The sequence below is a fragment of the Canis lupus genome, chromosome 4 (genome assembly GCF_011100685.1).
Source record: "Canis lupus familiaris isolate Mischka breed German Shepherd chromosome 4, alternate assembly UU_Cfam_GSD_1.0, whole genome shotgun sequence".
NCBI classification, from domain to species: Eukaryota; Metazoa; Chordata; class Mammalia; order Carnivora; family Canidae; genus Canis; species Canis lupus.
Genome location: NC_049225.1, coordinates 56337472 through 56360331, shown reverse-complemented (window position 1 = coordinate 56360331; position 22860 = coordinate 56337472). Strand labels below are relative to the sequence as shown.

At 48.9% G+C, this 22860-nt stretch overlaps 1 protein-coding gene across 7 annotated transcripts in view; it reads left to right on the top strand.

The window, feature by feature from the left end:
• The first annotated feature begins 2852 nt into the window (after nt 1–2852).
• The window catches only part of GALNT10 (polypeptide N-acetylgalactosaminyltransferase 10), a 216506-nt gene continuing 196498 nt past the window's right edge, over nt 2853–22860 (top strand). For 6 of the 7 annotated variants that reach the window (XR_005358379.1, XR_005358378.1, XR_005358375.1 and 3 more), the window contains exon 1: nt 2868–3026. Coding sequence is in view for 1 of the 7 variants with exons in the window: in XM_038534954.1 (XP_038390882.1) it covers nt 2868–3026 (159 nt within the window). In the remaining 6 variants the exon portion in view is untranslated. Of the gene's footprint in view, nt 3027–22860 lie in introns of all 7 variants that reach the window. The other variant, XM_038534954.1, reaches the window with a different exon arrangement.

The window sequence follows — 22860 nt, the reverse complement described above, 5'->3', positions numbered from 1 at the left end:
AGGAATACAGCAAGAAGACCAGTGTAACTAGAAGGGAAGGAGAGAGAACAAAGTCTAGAAATCAGGTCAGATCATGTAGGGCCTCATGAGCTATGGTAAGGATTCTCACAGATTATTGTAACATATAAGGAAGTCCCAGGCAAGTTCCCAGGAGCAGAGTGAGCCTCCTCTTTGTAAAAGGATTGCTCCAGCTACTGTTTCTAGCATTGTGCTTCTGCTGTAAAGGCACATAAAAGAATTTTGCAACATTATCTTCACCTCCAGGAACTTCCACTTTTGTCAGAGATAGATGGAAATTCAATTATATAAATACTGTGTTATCAACCACAGTATAAAAAGGATAGGGGTCTTTATAGCAGCATGAATAACGATAGCCAAAAGACGGCAATAATCCAAATGTCCAGGCATGGATGAATGGATAGACAAAGTGTGATGTATACATACAATGGAATATTACTAAATCTTCAAAAGGATTGAAATTCTGAAACATGCTGTAACATGGATGGGCCTTGAAAACATTATGCTAAGTGAAATAAGCCAAACGCAAAAGGACAGATATTGGATGATTCTACTTACATGAAGTACATAGTTAAACAACTGGAATGTATGTAATGCCGCTGAATGGTTAAAATTGTAAGTTTTATGTTATGTACATTTGCCACTGAAATAATTTAAAAAACACAGTTCTCAAGGCATAGAGCTAAGATCTAGAGGTAAAAAAGTGAGCCTTCTGGGTAAAGGCAACAGCAAGTGCAAAGGCCCAGAGGCAGGAAACAAGCTCGACAGCAAGAAGGCAAATGGGCTGGGGGATAATGAAAGAAAAGGTGACGGTTATTCATATATGGCCTTGTGAGATCTTACAGTTTCTTACAGAAATCCAGGAGATGGGAAACGACTGGAGGGATCTGAACAGAGGGGTGATGCTATCCACCCTTTGTTAAAACAGGATGATCATTCTGATAGCAGCTTTCTTTAATGAGTCGCATTTGCAAATACGGGTAAGAAAAGCACTTACTTCACAGGGTAGCTAACTGTGAGCATTAAAAGAGGTAGCGTGTGTCAAGGGTTTAACATGGTGCCTGGCACAGAGTTAAGCCTTCAATAAAAGGTCAGCATTACTGTAGCAGAAATTCAAAGAAAGAGCAGCCCTCTGAGGAGTTTTGGAGGCGTTCCTGGAGGAGGTAGCAGTTCAGCTAGACATGGAAGGATAACAAAGACTTCTATCAACACAGATGTGGAAGAGGAGAGGGCTTTTGGGGTGGAAGGAACTTCATGGACGACAGCACATAAAGGAAAACAGCCATCAACAGGCAGGACAGGCCAGAGATAAGGCAGGAAGTGTCAGTCAACTCTGGAGCTTAGGTGATGGGAGCTTTAAAGGTTGTGGAGATGCCCAGATCCAGGCTAGAATTTCAGCAGAATTGAATCCCCATCGCTCAGCCTGGAGCTGGAAGACTGGGGAGGACGTCAGGACGGGTGGTCCAAGGCCGGGGGTGGCTGGGCACGGAGGTCAGAGAATGAAGAGGACGCAGGTGGCTGCGGGTGGCGAAGAGGAAGGCAACCGAGAGGGCGCGTCATCCCGCGCCATCAGAGAGGAAGCAATTAAGCGGAGGGCACCGAGGAGCCACAGGCGTCCCCGTCCCCGTCCCCGTCGGAGTCAGCTCTGCAGCCCTTCACAGAGCCCAGGCGGCTCGACTTCCTCAGAGCCCTCATCAGGGTTACAGACCCACTCCCTCGCCTAATGCAATTATGCATTTTTTGTTTCAGCTCCCAGACTACAGGGCTCGAGCCTGTTTTCACTTCACCCCGGTGCCTGGCACAGCGTCTGGCCCTCGGAAGGCATTCACCAGCGGCTTGCTGGTTGCTGACCGGGAAACAGAAACGGACCAGAGTGTTCCAGAAAGGGCTCCGTGAGCTCAGCGCGCCCAGAAGTACTCACTGGCCCGGAGGGCATCCCAACTGCACGGAGACTGGGCTTGCGTGAGAAGGGCTCCTGCAGAGGCTCGGGTCCCCTCCCGCCGCTCGGCCGGACAGCGGTCGGGTGGCAGGAGGGCGCAGCACGCGACAGCTTACAGAGAGCGTGCACAGCCAGCGCCAGGGACCCGGACCCCGAGGGCAAGACAACTAGGGCCCGCCGCAGAGCCGCGCGCGGGGAGCACAGCTGCGGCTCCATTTCCCGCCTGGGACCACCGAGTCCCCGGAGCAAAGTTGGTCCTCCGAGCCGAGCCGAGGGGGTGGGCGGCCGCAGCCCCGAGCCCCCCCACCCCCGCGGGCCGCGCGCGAACTCCCGGGGGGATCCGGAGCAGAGCTCGCGGACAGAGCTCTGGGAGGGGGTGGGGGACCCCGCGCGCCCCCGCGCGCCCCCGCGCACCCCCGCGCACCCCCGCTCCGCCCGCACCAGTTAGCGCCCAACTCGCCAACTCCGGGACTTTGGCAAAGCTGCCGCGGGCGGGGCGGGGCCGAGGAGCGGGCCGCACCATCGCGGCGCGACAGGGGGAGGCGCTCGGCCCCGGGGGCCCCCTCCGCGCCGGGGCGGGCGGGGAGGAGCGGCGCGGGGGCCGGGGCGCGCGGCCCGCGGGGCGCGGCAGGCGAGGCGCGGGGGGGCGGCGCGGGGCGCGCGGCTCGGCGGGCGCGGGGCGGCGGCGGCGGCGGCGGCGGCGGCGACACCCCCCCGCGGCGGCGGCGCGGTGGCCGGGCCCGGCTCCCCGGCCGGCGAGCGGCGGAAGTGCCGCGGAGTTGGAGCGGGGCCGGCGCCGCGGCAGCTCCTCGTCGCTGAGCTGCTGCCGCCGCCGGGCGGACGGGCGGACGCGCGGAGCCGGGGGCCGCGCGGCGGGGCCGGCGGGGCGCGGCGGGGCTCACCGGCCCCGATGAGGCGGAAGGAGAAGCGGCTCCTGCAGGCGGTGGCGCTGGTGCTGGCGGCCCTGGTCCTTCTGCCCAACGTGGGGCTCTGGGCGCTGTACCGCGAGCGGCAGCCCGACGGCACCCCCGGGGGCTCGGGGGCGGCGGTGGTCCCGGCGGCCGGACTGGTGAGTCCCCCCGGCTGCCGTGGGGGTGGGGACTCTGTCTCCCCGTCTTCCCCTGGAGCCTTCGGATCCTTGCTCCTCCTTTCCCTTTCTGTCTCCTCGGCGTGCGCCCCGGAGACTCTTCTGTTCTTCCCATTTTGGGGATTGGGAACATCGAGGCTCAGAGAGGACGGGAGCTTGTCCAGGGCCCCACGTCAGTCAGAGACAGAATCCGAACTAGAAGCCGAGACTCCTGTTGCTCAGTCTGGGAGGTCCGTCTTGTGCCTTAGGTGGGCATCCTCCTTTCTGTCCACGTCTGGTGTTCCTTTACCTCCCAGCATCTCTGGCTTGTGGAGGATCCTGCCTGCATCCCCTGTATCCCAGGACGACTCCTTCTTCTGGAACTGCCAGTCCTTCTATTTAGTGTCTGGGTCTTTGCAGCTTTCGCCCCCACCTGCTGATTCCAGTGTTCCTTAGTCAGGTCAGCCCCTTTCCTGTTTTCCCGTCTGCCCAAAGGGACACTAGGCCTCCTTCGTCTACCCATTAGTTTCCCCTCCCCCTCCTCACCCTCCCTCTTTCCCAGATCTGTGGGTTCCTTGGAGGATGCAAAGACCATGCTCCCCTTGAAGCTTCAGGTCCTCCTGGAGGGGGGAGCGCCTGGTTCTTGGGGGGCCTCCTGCCTTTTACCTTACGGGAGTCTAGAAGAGTTCTAGTGGAGGGACCCCCCACAAATTTCCCAGAGGCTCTTTGTACCCAGTGTGCCCTGAGAGTGGAACATCAGGTACCTTCCTTATCCCTTCTCAGAGTACCCATGATCCCTTTGAACTTGTCCAATTTGACTAGGTGTGTTCCTTCTTGCAGCCAAGCCTGGGATCTTAATTGTTCTTGCTTCCTCTGAACTCCCCCACGTGTGTGTGTGTGTGTGTGTGTGTGTGTTGTGTCACTCGTGCCTATAGACTGATAATGGTAGAAGCTCTGTTAGAGCACTCCTACCTTCCCCGCTCCTGGCTCAGTAGGTGCCGGTGAGTGTATACGTGCTTGACCTGTTTCACGCAGTGGGACATTTCAGGTTCTCTTCTAGGATTTCCTGGACCCCATGCGACATGGAAAATTTGTCCATCGGGGTCAAACTTGGCTGATGAGGGAAGAAGCTGACTTTAGAGGTTGATGTTTTTCCTCTCTTCCTGGTATCAGGCTGCTGTCTGGGCAGTCTGGCGTCTTGAGCACAGAGGGCTGCTGGCCACAGAGATGACCAATATGAGTACAGCCTGTCACTCTCCTAATTGTTGCAAACCATCCTGGAGGGTCTCGTTGATCTCTTTGGTAGATCTTAATGTGTGGAAATTAAGCTTCTCAACTTCTTCACTAAACCTCTGGTTCGAACCCTGACAGCCATATTAGACCTCTTTGCCTTAAGTTTTTGTTTTTGCAAAAAATATTTTATTATGTATTCATTTGAGAGAGAGAAAGAGAAAGAAAGAGAGAGACAGAGTGAGCACAGGCAGGCGGAGAGGGAGAGGGAGAGGGAGAAGCAGGCTCCCCGCGGAGCAGGACCTGGAGATCATGACCTGAGCGAAGGCAGATGCTTAACCATCTGAGCCGCCCAGGCGCCCCCTCTTTGCCATAAGTCCTGTATGCATATGCAATTTTCCTTCATGAAATCGTTCTGCTGTTCCCACCCTATGGCAGCATCAGTGGCAGGAGGTCAGGGTTCCATCCTCGGCACTACCATTAACTTGCTGTGTGTGTCCTGGATCACCTCTCATCTCCCTCTCTGAGCCTCCGTTTGCCATCTGTAAAATGTGGTTATTGGTCCAGCTCCAGCATTGTGAAACCATCAGTGCATCAATCAGAAGTACAATGGCCACTTCTTTTTTCTTTCCTGAGGGCAGGGGTCCCTTGTAGCATCTGGAGCTGTGGGGGCTCCATCCTGGACACAGCCCCAGGTCAAGGGGGGACTGTCCTGCCCAGTACTAACTCTCCTTTGGAATAGCTGTAGCCAGTTCTAAAATAGCTCATGACATTCTGCCTCTGCCTGGAGAAAGCCCTCGTATTTCATTTGCCGTGGATGCCAGAGACATCCTGATTTTCATTTTCTATAGACCCAGATGTGTAGAGAGAAGGTCAAGGTTAACTGCCAGTTTGGCCTGAGCTTTCAAAGTAAATTACTCACTTGTGCAAGAGGGAATTGATGGAGTAAGGCAGCCTTTTGGGCAAAGAGAGAGGGAACCAACAGCTGGGCACTGCTTGGAGCCCTTAACTGGAAGGGACAGATAGGCTCGTCTGGGAAGGTCTAGTTCTTGCTCATTTCTTTTGCTCTGGAATATCATGACGAGGAGGTGAGGAAGAAGACATGAAGGGATGTGGTGGTGGTTCCCAGGGGGTACTGATGGAATATCCTTGCTTAAAGAAACTCTCTTTGCTTCCTGGGAGTAGCAGAAAGGAGCTGTTTCCCCAACGATAAGCTCTACTAGGTGCTGTAGGATTCAGCATTCATCGGCTGCCTTTCAGGAATACTCTGCCAAATTTCCACACAGCCACTTTTTGTGTCCCTCTCCTGCAGATGCACAGCACTGGGCTTGGCCCCCAGTCCCTTGTCTGAATGTCAGCTGGCCTTGAGGGAGGAGGCTGACTTCTCAGAGTGATGGTGTTCTATCCCTCATCCCAGGGCACTGGAACGTGCACGTAACACATCAGTCTGCTATCTGCGAAATCTGGCATCTTGAGCACACGGGGCTTCTTTTGACAGGGCTGACCAGTTCTGAGCTCAGCTTGCTGCTCTTGTAATTGTGGAAAATTATCCCAGAGCACCTCGTTGATCTTTCTGGTAGAAATAACTGCAGAGGCTCTGGAGGGAAGTCTGACAGGACTCTATCCAAATGCCTAATACATTCCTTGTGGGTTGGAGGGTTAACATATTCCTTGTTAGAGCAGTCCTTTAACTCCTTGACTTCTCCACTGGATTGAAGAATAAAGGATTTAAAGTTAAGAGCATTTGTCATCTGCTAGAAAGTCAGTCTATAGAACTGTCATGTTAGCTCATCCTAGGTATACCTCTGGAGTGGGGTAGGGCAGCTGATTTATAAAGGACACATAAATGCTTTTAGGATTTCAGCATTCATCTGATCAGATGGCTGGCTTCTCAGAGAGTTGTAAAACCGAGCAAGAAAATTTCGTCCTGAAGCCATCTTCATTTTAACTTAGGGGTCCCTCTCATTCCTAGCCCCAATCTGCTTAATATCTTGCATTAATCCTGCAGTCTGTTTCATATTCCAGATCTGGGAACTGGCTATTGAACACCTATGTTAGGAAACGTGATGCAGCCCCTTCCTATTTGAGAGCCATAATCTCTTGTGAGAAATGACTTCATTGGATAATAGTGACTGTAGAATAGAAATTGGTAGGATAATAGAATACGAAGGACTTTAATTTTCAAGTATCGAGAGTTTTCCTCATTGTGTCAGAGCTGGACTTTATTCTTAGAATATCCAGAAATCAATACCTCACCTAGTGGCAGAGCCTTACCCATCAGAAAGTTAACTACCATAGAAATGTAGCCTTAGAATGATGTCTTTAATTTTCCATAGAGGGGTTGGACCCTTTTATATTGCTAATCTCTTGTCTGAAGAGATGCCCAGCTGAAATCTGATGCCACTGGGGCTAGGCTGTTGGTTTACCTGAGCTAATCTGGCTCCCTGCATTCCTCCTGTCATCTTAGGTTTGCAGTCTCCTCAGGAGCCCAGCTGAGCAAGGCCTGGGGACAGAGGCCTGGGTTCTGGTTCTCTCTCTTGCCCCTAAACTCACTGTGGGACCTCAGGAAAGTCCTTTAACTTGGGCCTTGGATCTCATCTGTAAAGTGAAGGTAAATGTGTATCATAATGGTGCTCCCCTCCCCTGGCCAGGGCAGTCAGTCTCTTTCCCACTAAGCCCAGGCTTGGCTTCACACTGTTTCTCGACACTGCTACTCAAGTGGAGTTAATGGCATGTTGAAATTTATTTGTGACAGAGGGAATAGATCCTTTATAAAGATGTTTCCAATATTAACTTCCTGGGGTTCCCTGAGTTTGTTTGGAAGCATGTGTTGAAAAGGCCCAAGTAGAAGAAGTATGTTGAAACAGGTCTCCCCATACCTAAGTTGTGATGAAGCCACTTCTACCTGGAGATGTGTTTATACTCTGAGGACATTCAGTCTTTTAATCTGTTGGTGCCAGTGACACGATAACAAATAATGGAATCAGGATTGAAAACTCAAAGGCCCATTTCAAAGATAACCATCCGGCTTGCTAATTGTACCTTGTCCACAGTCAAGTCCTACACAGAGATGGCATCAGGATCCCATCACTGATAAAGACCCTGAGGCAAACTGGCGGCCCATGGTGTGTCCTGTGGCAGCTAACTGCTCATGATGGTGTTTGCAGTGGGTTCTGTATTTTGTGTATATCTAACCCTCTGTCTCCCATCTACGGTCTGAGTTCCCAGGAAGACTGAAATAAGAGTCTTGCTTCTCAGAGGACCACTGTCCTCTGCCCAGTGCAGTGGGGAAAGAAAGTACCCTATACATGCCTGAGTTCCTGTGGCCAATGAGTGCATCATGGCCTCCCCTTCCAGAAATTTCTTGAAGAAGGAACTATATCCTCTTCTAGCACAAAGCATAAGGCTTGGCACTTGGAAGACTGTCAGAACATGTTTGTTGAATGATCGAGATGTGTCATAGCTTCAGAAGTCATCTGGTCTGCCTGCCTCGTTTTGTAGGTGTGGAAACTGAGGCCCGGAAAAGGGCAGATCCATTCTCAGAGCAGGGAGTGCAGATCAGAACCTGATTCTTCTCCACTTTCATGCTCTATTTCTGCACGAATATTTTTTCTCTCTTCATCCTAATAATTGATCCTTCTCTACCATTATCCTACATGAGTCTAGATTAATCACTCCCAGTTTTGGAGGCCAATACTTATTGACCAGTTATTGGCTGGAACTTACCTGGCTTTTTTGCAGATCCATCTTTATACATTTCTTCCCAAGTTTTTTTTTTTTTTAAGATTTTATTTATTCATGAGAGACAGAGAGAGAGAGAGAGAGGCAGAGACCCAGGCAGAGAGAGAAGCAGGCTCCACGCAGGGAGCCTGACGTGGGACTTGATTCAGGATCTCCAGGATCAGGCCCTGGGCTGAAGGCGGCGCTAAACCGCTGAGCCACCCGGGCTGCCCATCTTCCCAAGTTTTTATAGTGTAAAGCAAGTAAAATGAATTAGATTTTAAGGTGGCAAAGGGATCTGGCCAGGAAATTGAGAAATTAAATGTATGTATCACATGTGGCATCATTATTGGTATCTGTGGCAGATGGAGCTAACATGAGCTGAAGAGCCACTTCAGATTCTCAATCACTTGTAAGTAACAGAATGAATTAAGCTGCATGGGCTGAAATGAGTAAGGGGAGGTATTAGCTCCTGTAATTGCAGTGGCTTCAGGTATGGTCTGATCTAGAGGTTCAGGCCCTAGACAGAACCCTTATGGTAGCAATAAGTGGTAGTAGTTCTTTCCGACCTCATATCCATACCAGATCCTAAAGGAGACAGTCTGTTTCCTCTTGTAGGTTCTCTAGAAGAAAGAGGAAACTTTTTTTTCTCTCTAAGTGCTAGCAAGCTCTCTAGGTATTATCAGCCCAATTTAGATCTAATGTGCTCTCTGAACCATTCATACTTGTCAAGAGCATGAGCTATGCTGATTGACTTAACCCACCCTGGAGCTAGGGGTAGGCTCGTGCCATCTGAATCGTAGGAAGAACAGTTCCCAGAGAAAAACCCAAGTGCTTTTGTGGAGAGGAGGGGAAATACAATCTAGGTAGGGATGAGGACAACAGGTGTCCATTCTAGAACCTCTCTGGCCCAGTGTCCCTAGCTGGCATGACTGGGGGAATCAGGTTTGGTCCCTGGGGTAAAACCCCTCGGCCATCCTGGGCTTAGTGTCGATCACTGAACCTACTGTCTGGAGGTCTGTGTTCTCATCCCTGCTCTGCCCTCCCTTGTCTGGGATGGTTAACTCTGGGAGCCTCACCATCCTCCTGAGGCAAGCTGGAGTGTGGATGCTTGCCAGCGTGGAGTAGAGGGTTGAGATGAAGCCCATTTGAAAGCTTTCTTTATTTAATCTTGCATGTGTGTTCTGCGGCCGCCTTCCTACCCCTCCCAGATGTCCTGAGAGCCGCTGCCTGCCCTCCCCATGCACACACACATGCAAAGTCAGTTCATTGAAAATTTCTCTCAAGCTGAAAAAGAACTTCTGTCTCTTCAGCTTCGACTTTTTTTCTCCCTGGCCCTCTTAGCTGGAGGAGGCGGAGTGTTCATACTTTGGAAGCTAGAGGAAGCTAAACAATTCGGCTTGCTGTGGTGGGTGGGTGTGTATTTATGAGTGTGTAGCTTTCTCTCCATGTGTCTCTCTTCTCTCTCTCTCTCTCTTATCTTTGGATGGTTCCTGTTTGCTGCCCTCTGCTGAGTATAGATAGGAGAAGGAAGGGAAAAAAGTAGGCCCATGTTTTCCTTCCCTTCAATTTTGAGAGAATTCTGAGCTTCAGATGCTGAATTTTTTTCTCTTTCCTGAGGTGATAATAGCCATGGCATTAAATGACATTAATAAGGATGATGATATAGATGACAGGGAGAATGATGAGGTTAATCATCATCATCGTAGCAGCTGCCATGTATTTGGTACTTACTCTGTGAGGCATTGGACTAAGAAGCCCTTTACCTGTACATCTTGTTAAATACTCTCAATTATAAACAGACAGGAATGAATGAGGGAAGCAGGGGTCAGGAAGGTGCGGTACTGGCTGAGGATACGCAGCCTGTGGTTGTAGAGCTGGTTATTGAGCCTGCAGGTCTCTGACCCAGTGCCTAAGCAGGACGAAGGACCTGTTTCCCACCCATTCCTACAAGGCTGCTAGGGGAGACCATTGTTCTAAGACTGAAACTCTTCCGTGGCAGGGGAGGAACCCAAGTGGTCAGTTGGTGGTGGTGCAACCTTGAAGAGGAACCCTCGACCAACCCCCACTGAAGCCCCATTGGCAAAGTGACTCCCCTGTTCTCCTAGATTGAGATGCTGTGGGGCAATGTGTAGAGCTCTAGTTTTGGAGCTACATGGCCTGATTCCGATCCCTAGCTTCGAACAAGTCACTCGACCTCTGTGCTTGGATCTCTTGGTCTGTCAAATGGGAACAGTGTTGGGTGTCCTGAGGGGTTCTTTTGATGGTTGAATGAATCGCTGTGGGCAAAGCCCTGAGCACAGGCTGGGTGCAGAACATGTCCTCAGTAACTGTGGTTATGTCTCTGCTTGTGGGAAGTGCTTCACTTATAGTAGGGACATAGTCTTTCTAGAGTAGGGACTCAGAGTCCCTGTGGCCCAGGTAGGGAGGGGTGCTCCTATTGTCATTGTTGGACCCTGAGAAATATGAGGCTAGGTGGTTGGCCTCACGGCTCAGCATTCAGAAATGGAGCAGGGCCAGTCTTGTTGATGATTGGGGGTGGGAAGGAAGGTGTGTATGCACAGGTTGCTCTCTGTACCCCACTCCCTGACTCTTTGGAATCTGAAGCAATTATTGAGGGTATCTTCCTACTTCCTACATTAGGAAAGAACCCAGCTCCTCCGCATCCTTCTAGGAAGTACTCTTTGCCGCCTCCAAAAAGTTTTTTTTTTTTTTTTTTTAAGTAAGAGCACGTATGCAAGAAGGGAACAGGGAGGAGGAGGGGTGGGTGGATAGGGAGAGAGAATCCTAAGCAGGCTGCACACCCACTGTGGGGTTTGATCTCATGACCCTGAGATCAAGACCCAAGCTGAAATCAGGAGTCAGATGCTTAACCAACTGAGCCACCCAGGTGTCCCCAGGAAGGAATTTTTGGTCCCTCCAGCCCCCAGGAGCTGCTCACTGGTCTTAGTTCTGAGGACTGCTTTTATTTGCCCGCATAGATCAGAGGACCTTCCAGGAAGGCATGGCCTTGTGCATCTTGCTGCTGCTCAGTCCTTGTGCCTGTCGGGGTGTTGCACGTCTCTCAGCCTCCACCCACGCTACTTCCTTGCCTCTCCTACTTCCTTCCCTGCCACCTGGCCCCTAAGCCTCACTCACCCCTGTAGGAGCAGCCTGCGGCTGTGCTCTCTCCTATAGGGACCCAGAGCCCCTTATAGAAATGTATCATGCAGCGTAATGATCATTTTTATTTGATCTTGTCCAGCATGTTGGCTTCTGAAGACAGGGACTAACCTCTGTCTCAGTCGCCCACTCTTGTTTGCCCACAATATTTGCTGAATGACTGAAGAAGTGAGCAAGTGGATGATATGGTTGGAACTCAGTAACTGCTGGTGGAGTGCAGGAAGCTTAGCTTTGAAGAATAGCTTCTTGGGTGCTTCCTAAGCCCTGAGGAGCCTGGTAACCACGGGGGCTCCTGGGCTCGTGCCCTAGGAGTAGGATTGGGCCAGTCTGGGGTGGACCAAGGGTCCGTGTATTTAACAAATTCTATTGAGAGTCCGTGAGGGAACTCTGTCCTCTCTGCCCACATCCCAAGCTTATCAGCACCCCAGGGAGACAGACCTCACCTTCCCTGGGGGCCCACTCCTTTCTCCCCAGGAGCACTTTGGGATTGCCTTTGAACTTGTATTCCTAAGGAGCGTGTTTATTTACAGTTTCCCAAGTTGGCAGCCAGTGCTCCCGGAGGGCTCTGTGGTGTGCGTTGTTAGTGGCACTCTGTCAAGCTGCAGGTGGTGCAGAATTGGGATCCGGCATCCGGGATGGGCGGTGCACTTTGAAAATCCTTCTGCCATGGGCCACAAGGACTCTCTGGGGTGTCTAGAGTTTTGTTTACCTCTGATGCCTGTGGTCTGCTGCCCTTCCGGGGTGGGTGCTCTGCCTTCCTGCCATGGGGACAATGAGGAGTTATCTGTCCTCAACTCCTTGAGGATGGGGAGGTACTGAACCAGGGCCTCCCTTCACGGTGGCATATCCAGGGCCACACAACTAGGAAGTGATGGAAACAATTCCAACTCAGGTGTCTCCTTCAAGCAGAATCACCCAGCCCGAGCCTTCCTTCTGCTGCCTTGCCACCTACTGGTCCTATGACCTTGGTGGAGTCTACCTTTACCTTCTTCCCCAGGACGTGAGTAGGGCGCAGTGGGACGTTATTGTGGAAGCCCTCCCACCCCCTGCCCTCACCTCCTGAGCCTGGTTCTTAGAATCATTGTGTTGGCTCTGGAAAGCTCTTCCATTTGCTGAATGCCCTCATGACAGTGCCGGGGCACAATTATAGCCCCCTGGGAGTCTCCCTCGGGCAGCCTCCCATGAGCCCAGTTAACTGGTGTGTGTGTGTGTGTGTGTGTGTGTGTGTGTGTGTGTGTGTACGAATCTCACCTGTGGGTTACACATGTCAGCTTCCTCTGAGAGGCAGGCTGTGAAGCAGAGGGTGCTGGCAGGGGCTTCTGGAGGAAGGAGTGTCTTAAAGGAAACATCTGGCAGAGGTATGTGTGTGAGAATTACTTCCTGCTGCCGAAGTGCATTGTATGTGCTCAACTGAACACTGTTATTTTTGCATGTTTCCTCCTGAGTATTGATCAGAGTCAGTGGCTGACAATTAAAAAATGTATATGCCTGTCTGTTTGTGAGATAATAAGTTTCTAAACTGGCATCTAACTAGGGAAGAGTTTGTGAATGTGCTTTGGGGACATCAGGATCTGTAGTAGGATTCCTGGTTATTTTATTGACAATAAACCTTAATGACTAGCTCTTTCTGAGAACTTCTTTTATTATTTTGTTTGACCTTTGTATTATCTTTTCTTTAAAACTTACATGTATACTTTAATGGAAGTTGTAGACTGGTGGTCTGTGGTCAGAAGTAGCCCAGAAATAGGTTTCATGTGGTTTACCCAGTGTTGGCCCACAGATGGTTGGGGATCTTTATTTTTAAAAAAATTTTTTAAAATATTTTATTTACTTGAGAGAGAGAGAGAGAGAGAGAGAGAGAGAGTGCACATGAGCAGGGGAAGGAGCAGAGGGGGAGGGAGAGAGGGGAAAGAATCTCAAGCAGACTCCATGTGGAGCACAGGACCTGACCAGGGCTCCATCTCATGAACCTGAGGTCATGACCTGAGTGGAAACCAAGAGTCAGACGCTTAACCAACAGAGCCACCCAAACACCCTCAGGATGTCTTTACTTTTAAGTGTCAGAAATTTGTTAGTACTTGAACATTGGGCTATTTCACGTTTTAGAAAATCCTCACTTCTGGCTTATGAGGAAAAATTTAGAAGTCTTGGTAACTGGGCCCAGGTTCCAGTATCACAAAAAGTGGCTGGATCTAGGTCAGCAGTGGCCTGCTCTAACAGTCCTCAGCTCAAATCTGGATTCTTCACCCTTTCACATAACTGGCCAGGCCTCGGGGACACGGGAGTTTGGGAGTCCTCCTTTATAACCTTTGTCTAATTTGTTCTGCTTACGTCAAGGTGGAGGCGCAATAGGGCTTTTGACCCCCATTTGACAGAAGAGGAAACTGAGATTCAAAGAGTATGAGTGACATGACTAGTTACAGATCCAGTAAGTAAAGTTAGTCCTTTTTGATTCTAAGCCCTAATGTACTTTTCAGGGGGGAGAGAAGATAGTTACTTGGAAATATAAACATATAAGTCTTAGGCTCTTGAACAGTCACTTAAGTTTATATCCAGATGACTTATATCCCAACTCTATCTGAGCCCAAGAACCATTTACCTTTTTTTTCTATGTCTTTAGGTATTTTGAATTTGAGGTCTACCCTGTCTAACAAAGTTTGCTCCAGCTGTGTCAGAGGGCTGCTGTAGGTTTGTTAGAAATGATGGGAGCACAGAGTCTACTTTGTTTTCTGCCTTCGGCTTCTTGGCATGTCAGGAAACCCCAGAACGTGCATTCTCGTTACTGCAGGAGCATTAGGAGCCTAAAAGAAGAGGAAAGACAGCTTTCCAGCAGAAATGGCACATGCCACATTCCCGTGTCTGAGGGGGCCTCACAGGCATCTAGGGGCCTTTCTGGGAAAGAGAGGGCCGGTGTGAGGGCTGTGAGCTACCTGGGTGAAGCAATTCAGCTGAACACAGCCACCTATGCCTATGAGTACAGGGCCCTGTGTGCTGGGGCAGGAGTGGCGCCCCTCTCCTCCCTTCCCCCCTGCTTCAGGAACTTCCCTTTGAGGTTCCAGGTGTCTGCTGGCATGGCAGTGGGGCACAGGGTGTGGGGCCCTGAAGGCGTGGCAGTCGGTCCTGTGCTGAGAGTTTGCTGTCTTTGAGCCCTGGCTCCTGAGAGGTGACAAAAATGATCACTCATTTATTGAGTTGTTGGTGCATGTCATGCACTGGGTTCTTCTTGTTTCTTCATATAGTAAGTATTCTGACTGGGGTCATTTCACAGATGGGAAGGCTGAAGCTCAGAAGTTTAAACAGTCCCACAAGTTGTGGGACTCAGACTCAGAAACTTACAGTTTTTTTTTTTTTTTAAGATTTTATTTATTTATTTGACACACACACAGAGAGAGAGAGAGTGTGTGTGTGTGTGCTCAAGCAGGGGGAGCTGCAAGCAGAGGGAGAAGCAGACTCCCTGCTGATCAGGAAGCCCAATGTGGGGCTTGATCCCAGGACCCCATGATCATGTCTTGGGCCAAAGGCAGACATTCAACCGACTGAGCCACCCAGACACCCCTGTGCTGTTAACCACAATGCTTGATGGACACTGCACCATGGCAAGTGATGGAACTTCTCTTGGCCTCCACCTCCTGCCCTGGAAAGTGGAGGATACTGTGTTCCTGGCATGCCAGCAGAGCACAGATAAGAGGGACTCGCCAGTTTTCAGACCTGCTTTTCTTGCCTGGCCCCCTCACTTTGGGCAGTTGTTGGATGTTGCTCTCTGCTGTGTTATCTTTCCTGCTGGGGTTGGCAGGGCTCCTCTGTTCTTGAGTGCCAGGGTTTCCCTGAGGAGTCCACCCGGTATGTGTGGAGCATGCCCCCCTGTGGCTCCCTCCCTAGCCCGGATCCCTGCTGCGCTGCTGCCCTTCCCCTCCCCTGGCAGTGGGAGAGGCAGCCGAGGCCTGGCCAGGGAACAAAGGGGCGTATTAAGAAGGCTGCCAGGTGCCAAGTTGGAGGTACTGAAGGGACATTTGATAGTTTTAACCCTAGTTGTCAGGCTTTTGCTCTTTCTCTGTAGCAGTTAAGGGGAAAGGAAGCTGGTATGTGCTTTCCTCTCTGTGTGGTTTATGTGGGCTCCCTGACTTTGGGTGTGAGTACGTATCTTCACCCCCTCCCATCCTCAACCCTCTCCTTCCCCTGTGTAAGTCTGTCTCTCCCTCCTCCCCTCCATCCCCTGCTCTCTCTATGCTGTATGTGTCTCCCTCAGCAAGTGACAGACAAGACCAAAGAATCCACGATTCCAAGGGACTGTCTTTCATCTTACTCCATCTCCCCCAACCTCATCCCTGCCAAGAGGTCAGCCATCTTTGGCTTGAACACCTTCAGCGAGAGGGAACTCACTCTCTTAGCTCAGCAGAGCCCTAGGTAATCTGCCATGGCTCAGGGCGACTTAGAGGATTTCTTGTGCCCACTATCCTTCTTTTCAGGCTCCTCTCCCATCTTTCCTTTCCCAGAAAGTCTTCTCTGATCTTTCCAGTTAGAATTAATCTCTCTTGGAAATGCTTCTAGAATTTAATTTGTACAGCTTTAGCGGCACGAATGTTATCATGCTATGTTTTACCATTTCTCTAGGCAGAGGAGAATAATGTTGAAGGAGCTTTCCCAGTAAGACAGCCCATTGGGTGAGGTTTGGGTGAGGTTCCAGCCAGAGAGAGCTGCCATGTGGACCTGGGCTTCTTCCTGTTTCTAGAAGGTCCATCTCCAGACTCAGCCAGTGTATGTCATTTATTCTTTTTTTTTTTTAAGATTTTATTTATTTATTAATGAGAGACAGAGAGAGAGAGAGAGAGAGAGAGAGAGGCAGAGAAACAAGCAGAGGGAGAAGCAGGCTCCAAGCAGAGAGCCTGACGTGGGACTCGATCCCGGGTCTCCAGGATCATACCCTGGGCTGAAGGTGGCGCTGAACCGTTGAGCCACCCAGGCTGCCCTTGTGTATTCTTTTAGTCTAGAGAATAGCTAGGCTTTGTGTGCCCTATGGTCTCTACAGCAACTTCTCAGCTCTGTCATTGTAGTATGAAAGCAGCCAGAGACAATACATAAATGAATGACCTGTGCTGTGTTGCAATGAAACTTTGTTTGAAAAAACAGGCACCAGACTGGATTTGGCACGTAATGGTTTGCTGACCCATGTTCTAGTCTCTTCCTGGTGGAGCAAATGCCTTTAGTTGCTTTGTGATCTTCAGGGCGGTGAAGTCCTTCTCCCAGGACCACATCTACGATTAAATGGATGAATGGAATATTATGGGTTGAATCGTGTCCCCTAAAAAGGTATGTTGAAGTCCTAACCCCTGTACCTGAGAATGTGACCTTCTGTGAAAATAGGGTCATTGCCGATGTAATTAGGTTAGATGAGGTCATGCTGGAGTAGGGTGGGCCCTTAATCCCATGTGACTGGCTGGGGTCCGTAAAAGAGGGGAGACACAGCAAGGGACAGATAGGACGATCGGAAGACTGAGGAGGAGACCAGGGCGATGCTGCCATGAACCCAGGAATGTCTGGAAACAGCTGGAAGAGGCATGGATGCAGCTGGAAAAGGCATGGACACAGCTGGAAGAGGCTCTGGAGGGAGCATGGCCCTGCCAACACCTTGATTTTGAACTTGCGTTCTCCAGAACAATGGAGAACAATGGAACGTAAATTGCCGTTACTTTTTGCACCTAGTTGTTGGTGCTTTTCTATGGCAGCCCTAGGGAACAAATACATGGACCATTTTCCATTTCCTCATCAGATTGTTTTATGAGTGTGCACGAGTGTGTTCGTGTGTTGTGTTCGGGCAGAGATGGATAAAACACTCAGCAAGGCAGGCATAATTGTCATAATCTCTTCTAGCTACTTGGATTCGTTTTTAATTCGTGGAAAAATCCTCTCTTCCTATGGAGGATTAATATATTACCCTGCACGTATGTATTCTTTAACGAAGGCCACACTCCTTATTAACAGATCAGCTTCTTTTTTTGTTGTTGTTGTTTTAACTTAGCCATTAGCCCAGAATACCAATGAGTAAACAAATGGTGTATACTGCCTTTTATTTAACCATAGTATCTTTTCCTGAGTTTCTACTATGACTTCTATAATGACTTATTTTTGTTCTGGGTCTCAACTTAATTGATTTGGAGGCTTACTGTGTGTTATTAAGTACAGAAAACAGTCCCTGCCTCCAAAGGGCTTGAGGTCTACAGGGGAGATAAACAAGTTCATGGTGATGCAGTGCACAAAGTAGAGCATACTTAGTCCATGGGAGGGCTTTCTGATGGGTCCAAGAGCTAGAAAAGATCCAGGAGGTCATTTGGTCAATCACTGTCAGATGTCTGAATGTGAGGCCAAATGACATAGAGGAGCTCCCAGGACAGGGCTCATGGGACCAGAGCATTCCAAGCATGGGACGTGACTCAGAAGGCTCAGCCTGTTGTTTAGCTGGTGTTTAGGTCTATAGTTCTGCTTCATTCAATGTGTCATTTATTCAGATTTTGACTGAATACTGAATGTGCCCAGGCTGGCTTTTTGCTAAGCACTTGACAGTCCAGGAGAAAAGGACATGGTCTCTGCCCTTAAGGACAGCTGGACCACTAGGCAGATAGTTCCAGGGCAGTGGGATGCAAGCAGTCGGTGGAGTGGGCATGGGGCCCCGAGAGCACGGCAGAGGATGCACAATAGCCTTCAAGCTGATCTTCCTGCTGCATCTCTCTCCTTGCCCCTTTCCCACCTCACTCCCAGGCTTATAGGGCCACAGTTTGCCTGGATTTAAATCCTAGTTCTGCCATTTACTAGTTGTGTGACTTTGGAACTTATTGAATCTCCTGTGTCCTCTATTTTAAAATGAGCATGATACTGGTCCCTACCTCAATAGATAGTTATCAGGATTAAATTACACAGTTCACATACACAGAGCACGTGGAGTAGTGCCTGGGATATAGGAAGTGGTCTGTGGATGCTACTATTATTATTTTAGGTCTAGAATCCCTTAGCCCAAACCCTCTATATGAGGCACATTTTAGGTTTCCGAATTATTCTAGTCAGGGTTCAATCAGCAGAGAGAAACCACCCAGTAATCTAAACACAGAAAATTTAATATAAAAAATTATCAACTAAACAAGAAATTGCAGTAATGAAGGATTGACTATTATGAAGTAAAGAGTGCTCTAAATAAATTCTAGAGAATGTGAGAATAGCAGATGTAGGAACAGCCACTACGTTTCAGGCTGAGATGGGGCACCAAGGAGCACCCCTCCACCCCTATTGAGATAGAGTATCTGAGGAAGATCCTCCTCTTGGGGCTGAGGGAGAGAGCACTCCCGCGAGAGTTTCACAGGCTGAGATCTTGGCTTTGTTGGAAAGGGCGCAGGTGTGCTCACTCAATGGCAGAGAAACAGCTCTGGTGCCACATCAGTGAAATGTGCTGGGGACAGCTCTTCGTGGCAAGGTGTCTCATGGAAGGCATTCAGCTACAGTATTACCCACAGGAGTGGGTGTTAGGGGGAAGCTGCTGGCTGCTTGGTGCTGTTGGTTGCTGCAGCTGGACAATGGAAAAGTCAGTGCTTGCTGCTCTAGTCCTGTGCTGAAGGAGCTGTAACCAAACTAACATGAGTTTGTTCCTCAGTAAGTCACAGATAGGAAACTATACCTGGTGGAATTCTCACACCAAGGAAACTTTTTTTTTTACTTTTAAAAATTTATTTATTCATGAGAGACACAGAGAGAGAGGCAGAGACATAGGCAGAGGGAGAAGCAGGCTCCTTGCAGGACCCAGTGCAGGACTCGATACCAGGACCCTGGGATCACGACCTGAACCGAAGGCAGATGCTCAACCACTGAGCTACCCAGGAGCCCCCAAAGAAACTTTATTTGCAGCACATAAGGAGATCATGAGGAATAACTTCCAAAACTGTGACTCCCCAAGCATGGGTGAAATGGTTCCTTTTGTTTAGGGGTAGGATGAATATTCATCATATGTAGAGGTGAGTGTAAGGTCACACCTGCACCTTAAGGAAATATGCCTATGCAATACATTACATGTTATATCAGTGAGGCTTGTACTCCTCCTCTGGTGGAGATTTTAATATAGAATAGACAACTACAAAGGTAGTTGTCCGTCATTCCATGGATCCCTCCACGGTCCATCTGTATAGGCATAAATTGGCGGTTGAGCTCAAACTGGTCTGGGTGGTATGGGCTGTCAGAGCTCTTTGTCTAGGCTGTCATTATTGCATACAGGGTAGTTTCAGTTTCCATCACGGAATGCTATTACCATTGGGTCTTTTGCCAGAATTGAGAGATAAGCTGGAAAAAAGAGCTTAAGGAAAAATGTAGGACAAAGATCGGTGGGTACAAGCTTGTGAGCAGTAAATGTCAGGTGTGGGGATCCAGCTGGTGTCACAATGTCATCCATGCTGCCTGCCTGGCAAAGGTACCAGAACCAGGATGTAAAACAGAGAAACAGGAAAACCCTTTCCTCCTGCAGCATCTCTCCAGCATCTACAGGTCTCTGTGATTACTATTAACATCATGTTATCTGATAAGGGAAAAATATTTAAAGGGCCCAGATCCGTTTTTGCACCGTAGTCAGTGAAAGCTGGATTTGTGGTTGAGAGGCAATGAATTGATCAGTGGCACAAGAGTCTTTCTAATTTGGGAAAATTGATACAGGGCATATATTGTACTGTTTAATAGCCCCAGTAGGACCTATGGTAGCTCCCCATAATCATAACATGGTTTTTTCTGTGGCAAAAATATAATAATATTCACACCAAGTGGATAAATAAAGAGCATAAGTAGCTTTATGTGCATTCAGGTCAGGTTTGGTCAATAAATGAATTATTTTTAAAAAGTTATAAAAAAAGCTTTTGGGGATGCCTGGGTGGCTTAGTTGGTTGAGTGTCCGACTCTTGGTTTCAGCTCAGGTCATGATCCCAGGGTCCTGGGATTGAGCCCCATGTTGGGCTGTCTGCTCGGAGAGGAGTCTTTTTGTCTCCCTTTCTGCTCTTCCCCCTGCTTGTGTTTTCTCTCTCTCTCTCTCTCTCTCAGATAAATAAATCTTAAACAAAAACAAAACAAAAAAACAACTTTTGGATACTGAAATTGAGGCTAAAGGATTTTTGCCCCATATTGTTTTCATCACCTGTCTCTACACAGCAGCCAGAGTGGTCTTTTAGAAAATGTACATTATGCACTGGCTAAAATAAAGACTACACTCCACTCCAGGCCCCCTCTCTATATGTCCCTCCCCGCCCCTTTTGCCCTCTGTTCATACTGACCTTGAACACATCATCTTGCTGCATGGAACATTCTTCCAGTTGTCCTGCCCTTCCAAATGCATGCATGCACACACATGCACAAATGGCTTGGCTAACTCTACCTCACCTTCCAGATCTCAGCTCAAGTGTCTTAACCTCAGGAGAACCTTTGCAACTTCTTTGCCCCCACCTCCAAGCCCTCATCCCAGGTTGAGGCTTTTTTCTTTAAAGCACATGTCTTAGTTTGTGATTACACAAACTGAGTGTGATCAGTTGATTAACATGTCTCCCTGTGAAACTACAAGTGCCATGAGGATAGTGGCTCTGTCTGTTTTTTCCCCTTGCTGTTTTATCCCCAGTGCTTTACACAATGCCTGACTTATGGCATATTTGATCAATAAGGAGAAAATGAATGGACAGGCTTGGATTGGATCCTGAACCAGGAAAAAAAGAATTAACTATAAAAGACATTATGGAAACAGTTGGGAGAATTGGTTATGAACTGTCAGTGAGAGAGTAGGATTGTATCAGTATTAAATTTCTTGACTTTGGTGTCCTTATTTTTTAGGAAATACATACTAAAGAATTTAGGAGTAAGGGGTTATCATGTCTTTAGCTTTCTCTCAAATGTTTCAGGAGATGGGGGAGAGGGAGAGAGAATAATAAAATATGTGGAAGATGGTAACAGCAAACATGGATGAAAGATACATAGGAGTTCATTATGCTGTTTTTGCACCTTTTCTGTAAGTTCAAAGTAACTTCATAACATGACTTTTTAAAAAAAAAGATTTACTCATTTATTTGAGTTAGAGAGCATGCACATGTGGGGAGGCAGAGGGAGAGGAGGAGAGAATCTCAAGCAGACTCCCTGCTGAGCATGGAGCCCAACTCAGGGCTCAGTCCCACAACTCTGAGATCGTGACCTGAGCTGAAATCAAGAGCTGGATGCTGAACTGACTGAGCCACCCAGGCATCCCCACAACAAGACATTTTTAAGAATTCAGTGACTAGAAACAAATGAACAAAAGAGGAAAGGGATGCTAGAAGGAGGACCCTCCCATGTGAAAGACAAGAGGTCAGGAAAGGGTTCCATCCCTCTGGGGAAATTTGAGGGGGCCGTGTAGCTGGAGCGTGGCCCTGGGGCTTAGGATGGAATCAGCAGGGACTGAGGAAGGATCAGCTGGAGTTGGGTCCCTCATCTGGGCTGCTGGCTTGCACGTGTTTTGAGAGGGTGGAGCACTAAGCTGTTCCACCAGCCTTAGCTTAAGTCATCTACATTCCTCCTCTACTTCCCTGTGGGGATTACTGAGCCAAAGCCTGAATAGGTGAAGTCATCCCATCTTGGGTCTTCTATCTGATTTTTCTTGTAGTTAAAAAATACGGAAGCTCTCATCCGAGTATGAAGATTACTCCTATCCAAAAACGACACCTTCCCTGTTGTCTGTTAAATTCACCACATGGTTCCTGTTTTGGTTATATTTTGCTGTGTAACAGATTATCCCAAAATGTGGTAGCTTAACACAGCAGCATTTATTATCTCACAGTTCTCTAGGTTAGGAATCCAGGCTTAGCTGGATGGTTCTGGCTCTTGGAGGGGGTGGGGAGTCTCTCATGAGATTGCAGTGAAGATGTTGGCCAGCACTGTAGTCATCCAAAGTCTTGACTGTGGCTGGGGGATCCACTTCCAAGAAGGCTTCACTCACATGGCTGTTGTAGGAGGCCTCAGTTCCTCAACGTTGGGCTCTCTCCATAGGAAGCTTGAGTGTCACTATTGCATGGCACCTAGTTCACCTCAGAGCAAGTGATTTGAGAGAGCAAGCAGGAAGTCACAGTTCCTTCCGTGACCTAGTCTCAGAAGTTTACATTGTCATGGACTCTTTGTTCTGTTAGTTAGAAGTGAGTCACTAAGTTTAGCGTCCTTGTGAGGAAAGGAGAATTAAACCCCACCTCTTGAAGGGAGGAGTGTGAAAGAACTCATGGACATTTTAAAACCACCACAGTTCCCTGAGGGCATACTGTGCACCTGGCACTAGAAGTGGTTCAGGGAATCCAAGGCATGGATAAACGTCTGCCCTCTAGAATTTTACATCTGCTTAGAGAAGTAAGACACTCTCTGAAATTGGTCATAAGAACCAAGGTACTCTCTGGCAAGCTAGGTTAGAATGGATAGCAAAAGAGAGCTCTTTGGAACACCTGAGCGGGCCTTCACAGATGAGCAGCTCCTCCTTTGGCTTTTGACCCTGATTATTGGCACTGACATACAACGATAATGAATACTTATGGTGGCATCTGAGTATTTTCACTGGGATAGGCACTGTGCCAAGGAGGACTGCCTCAGAGCACATCTCTGTTTGTGAATAACATTCCTTGGAATTAGGCATTCCTATGGAATTCCAAGGAATTATTCCTTGGACAGTCCTGACGCCAAGTGCTTCATTGACATTCTCTCTTTTATT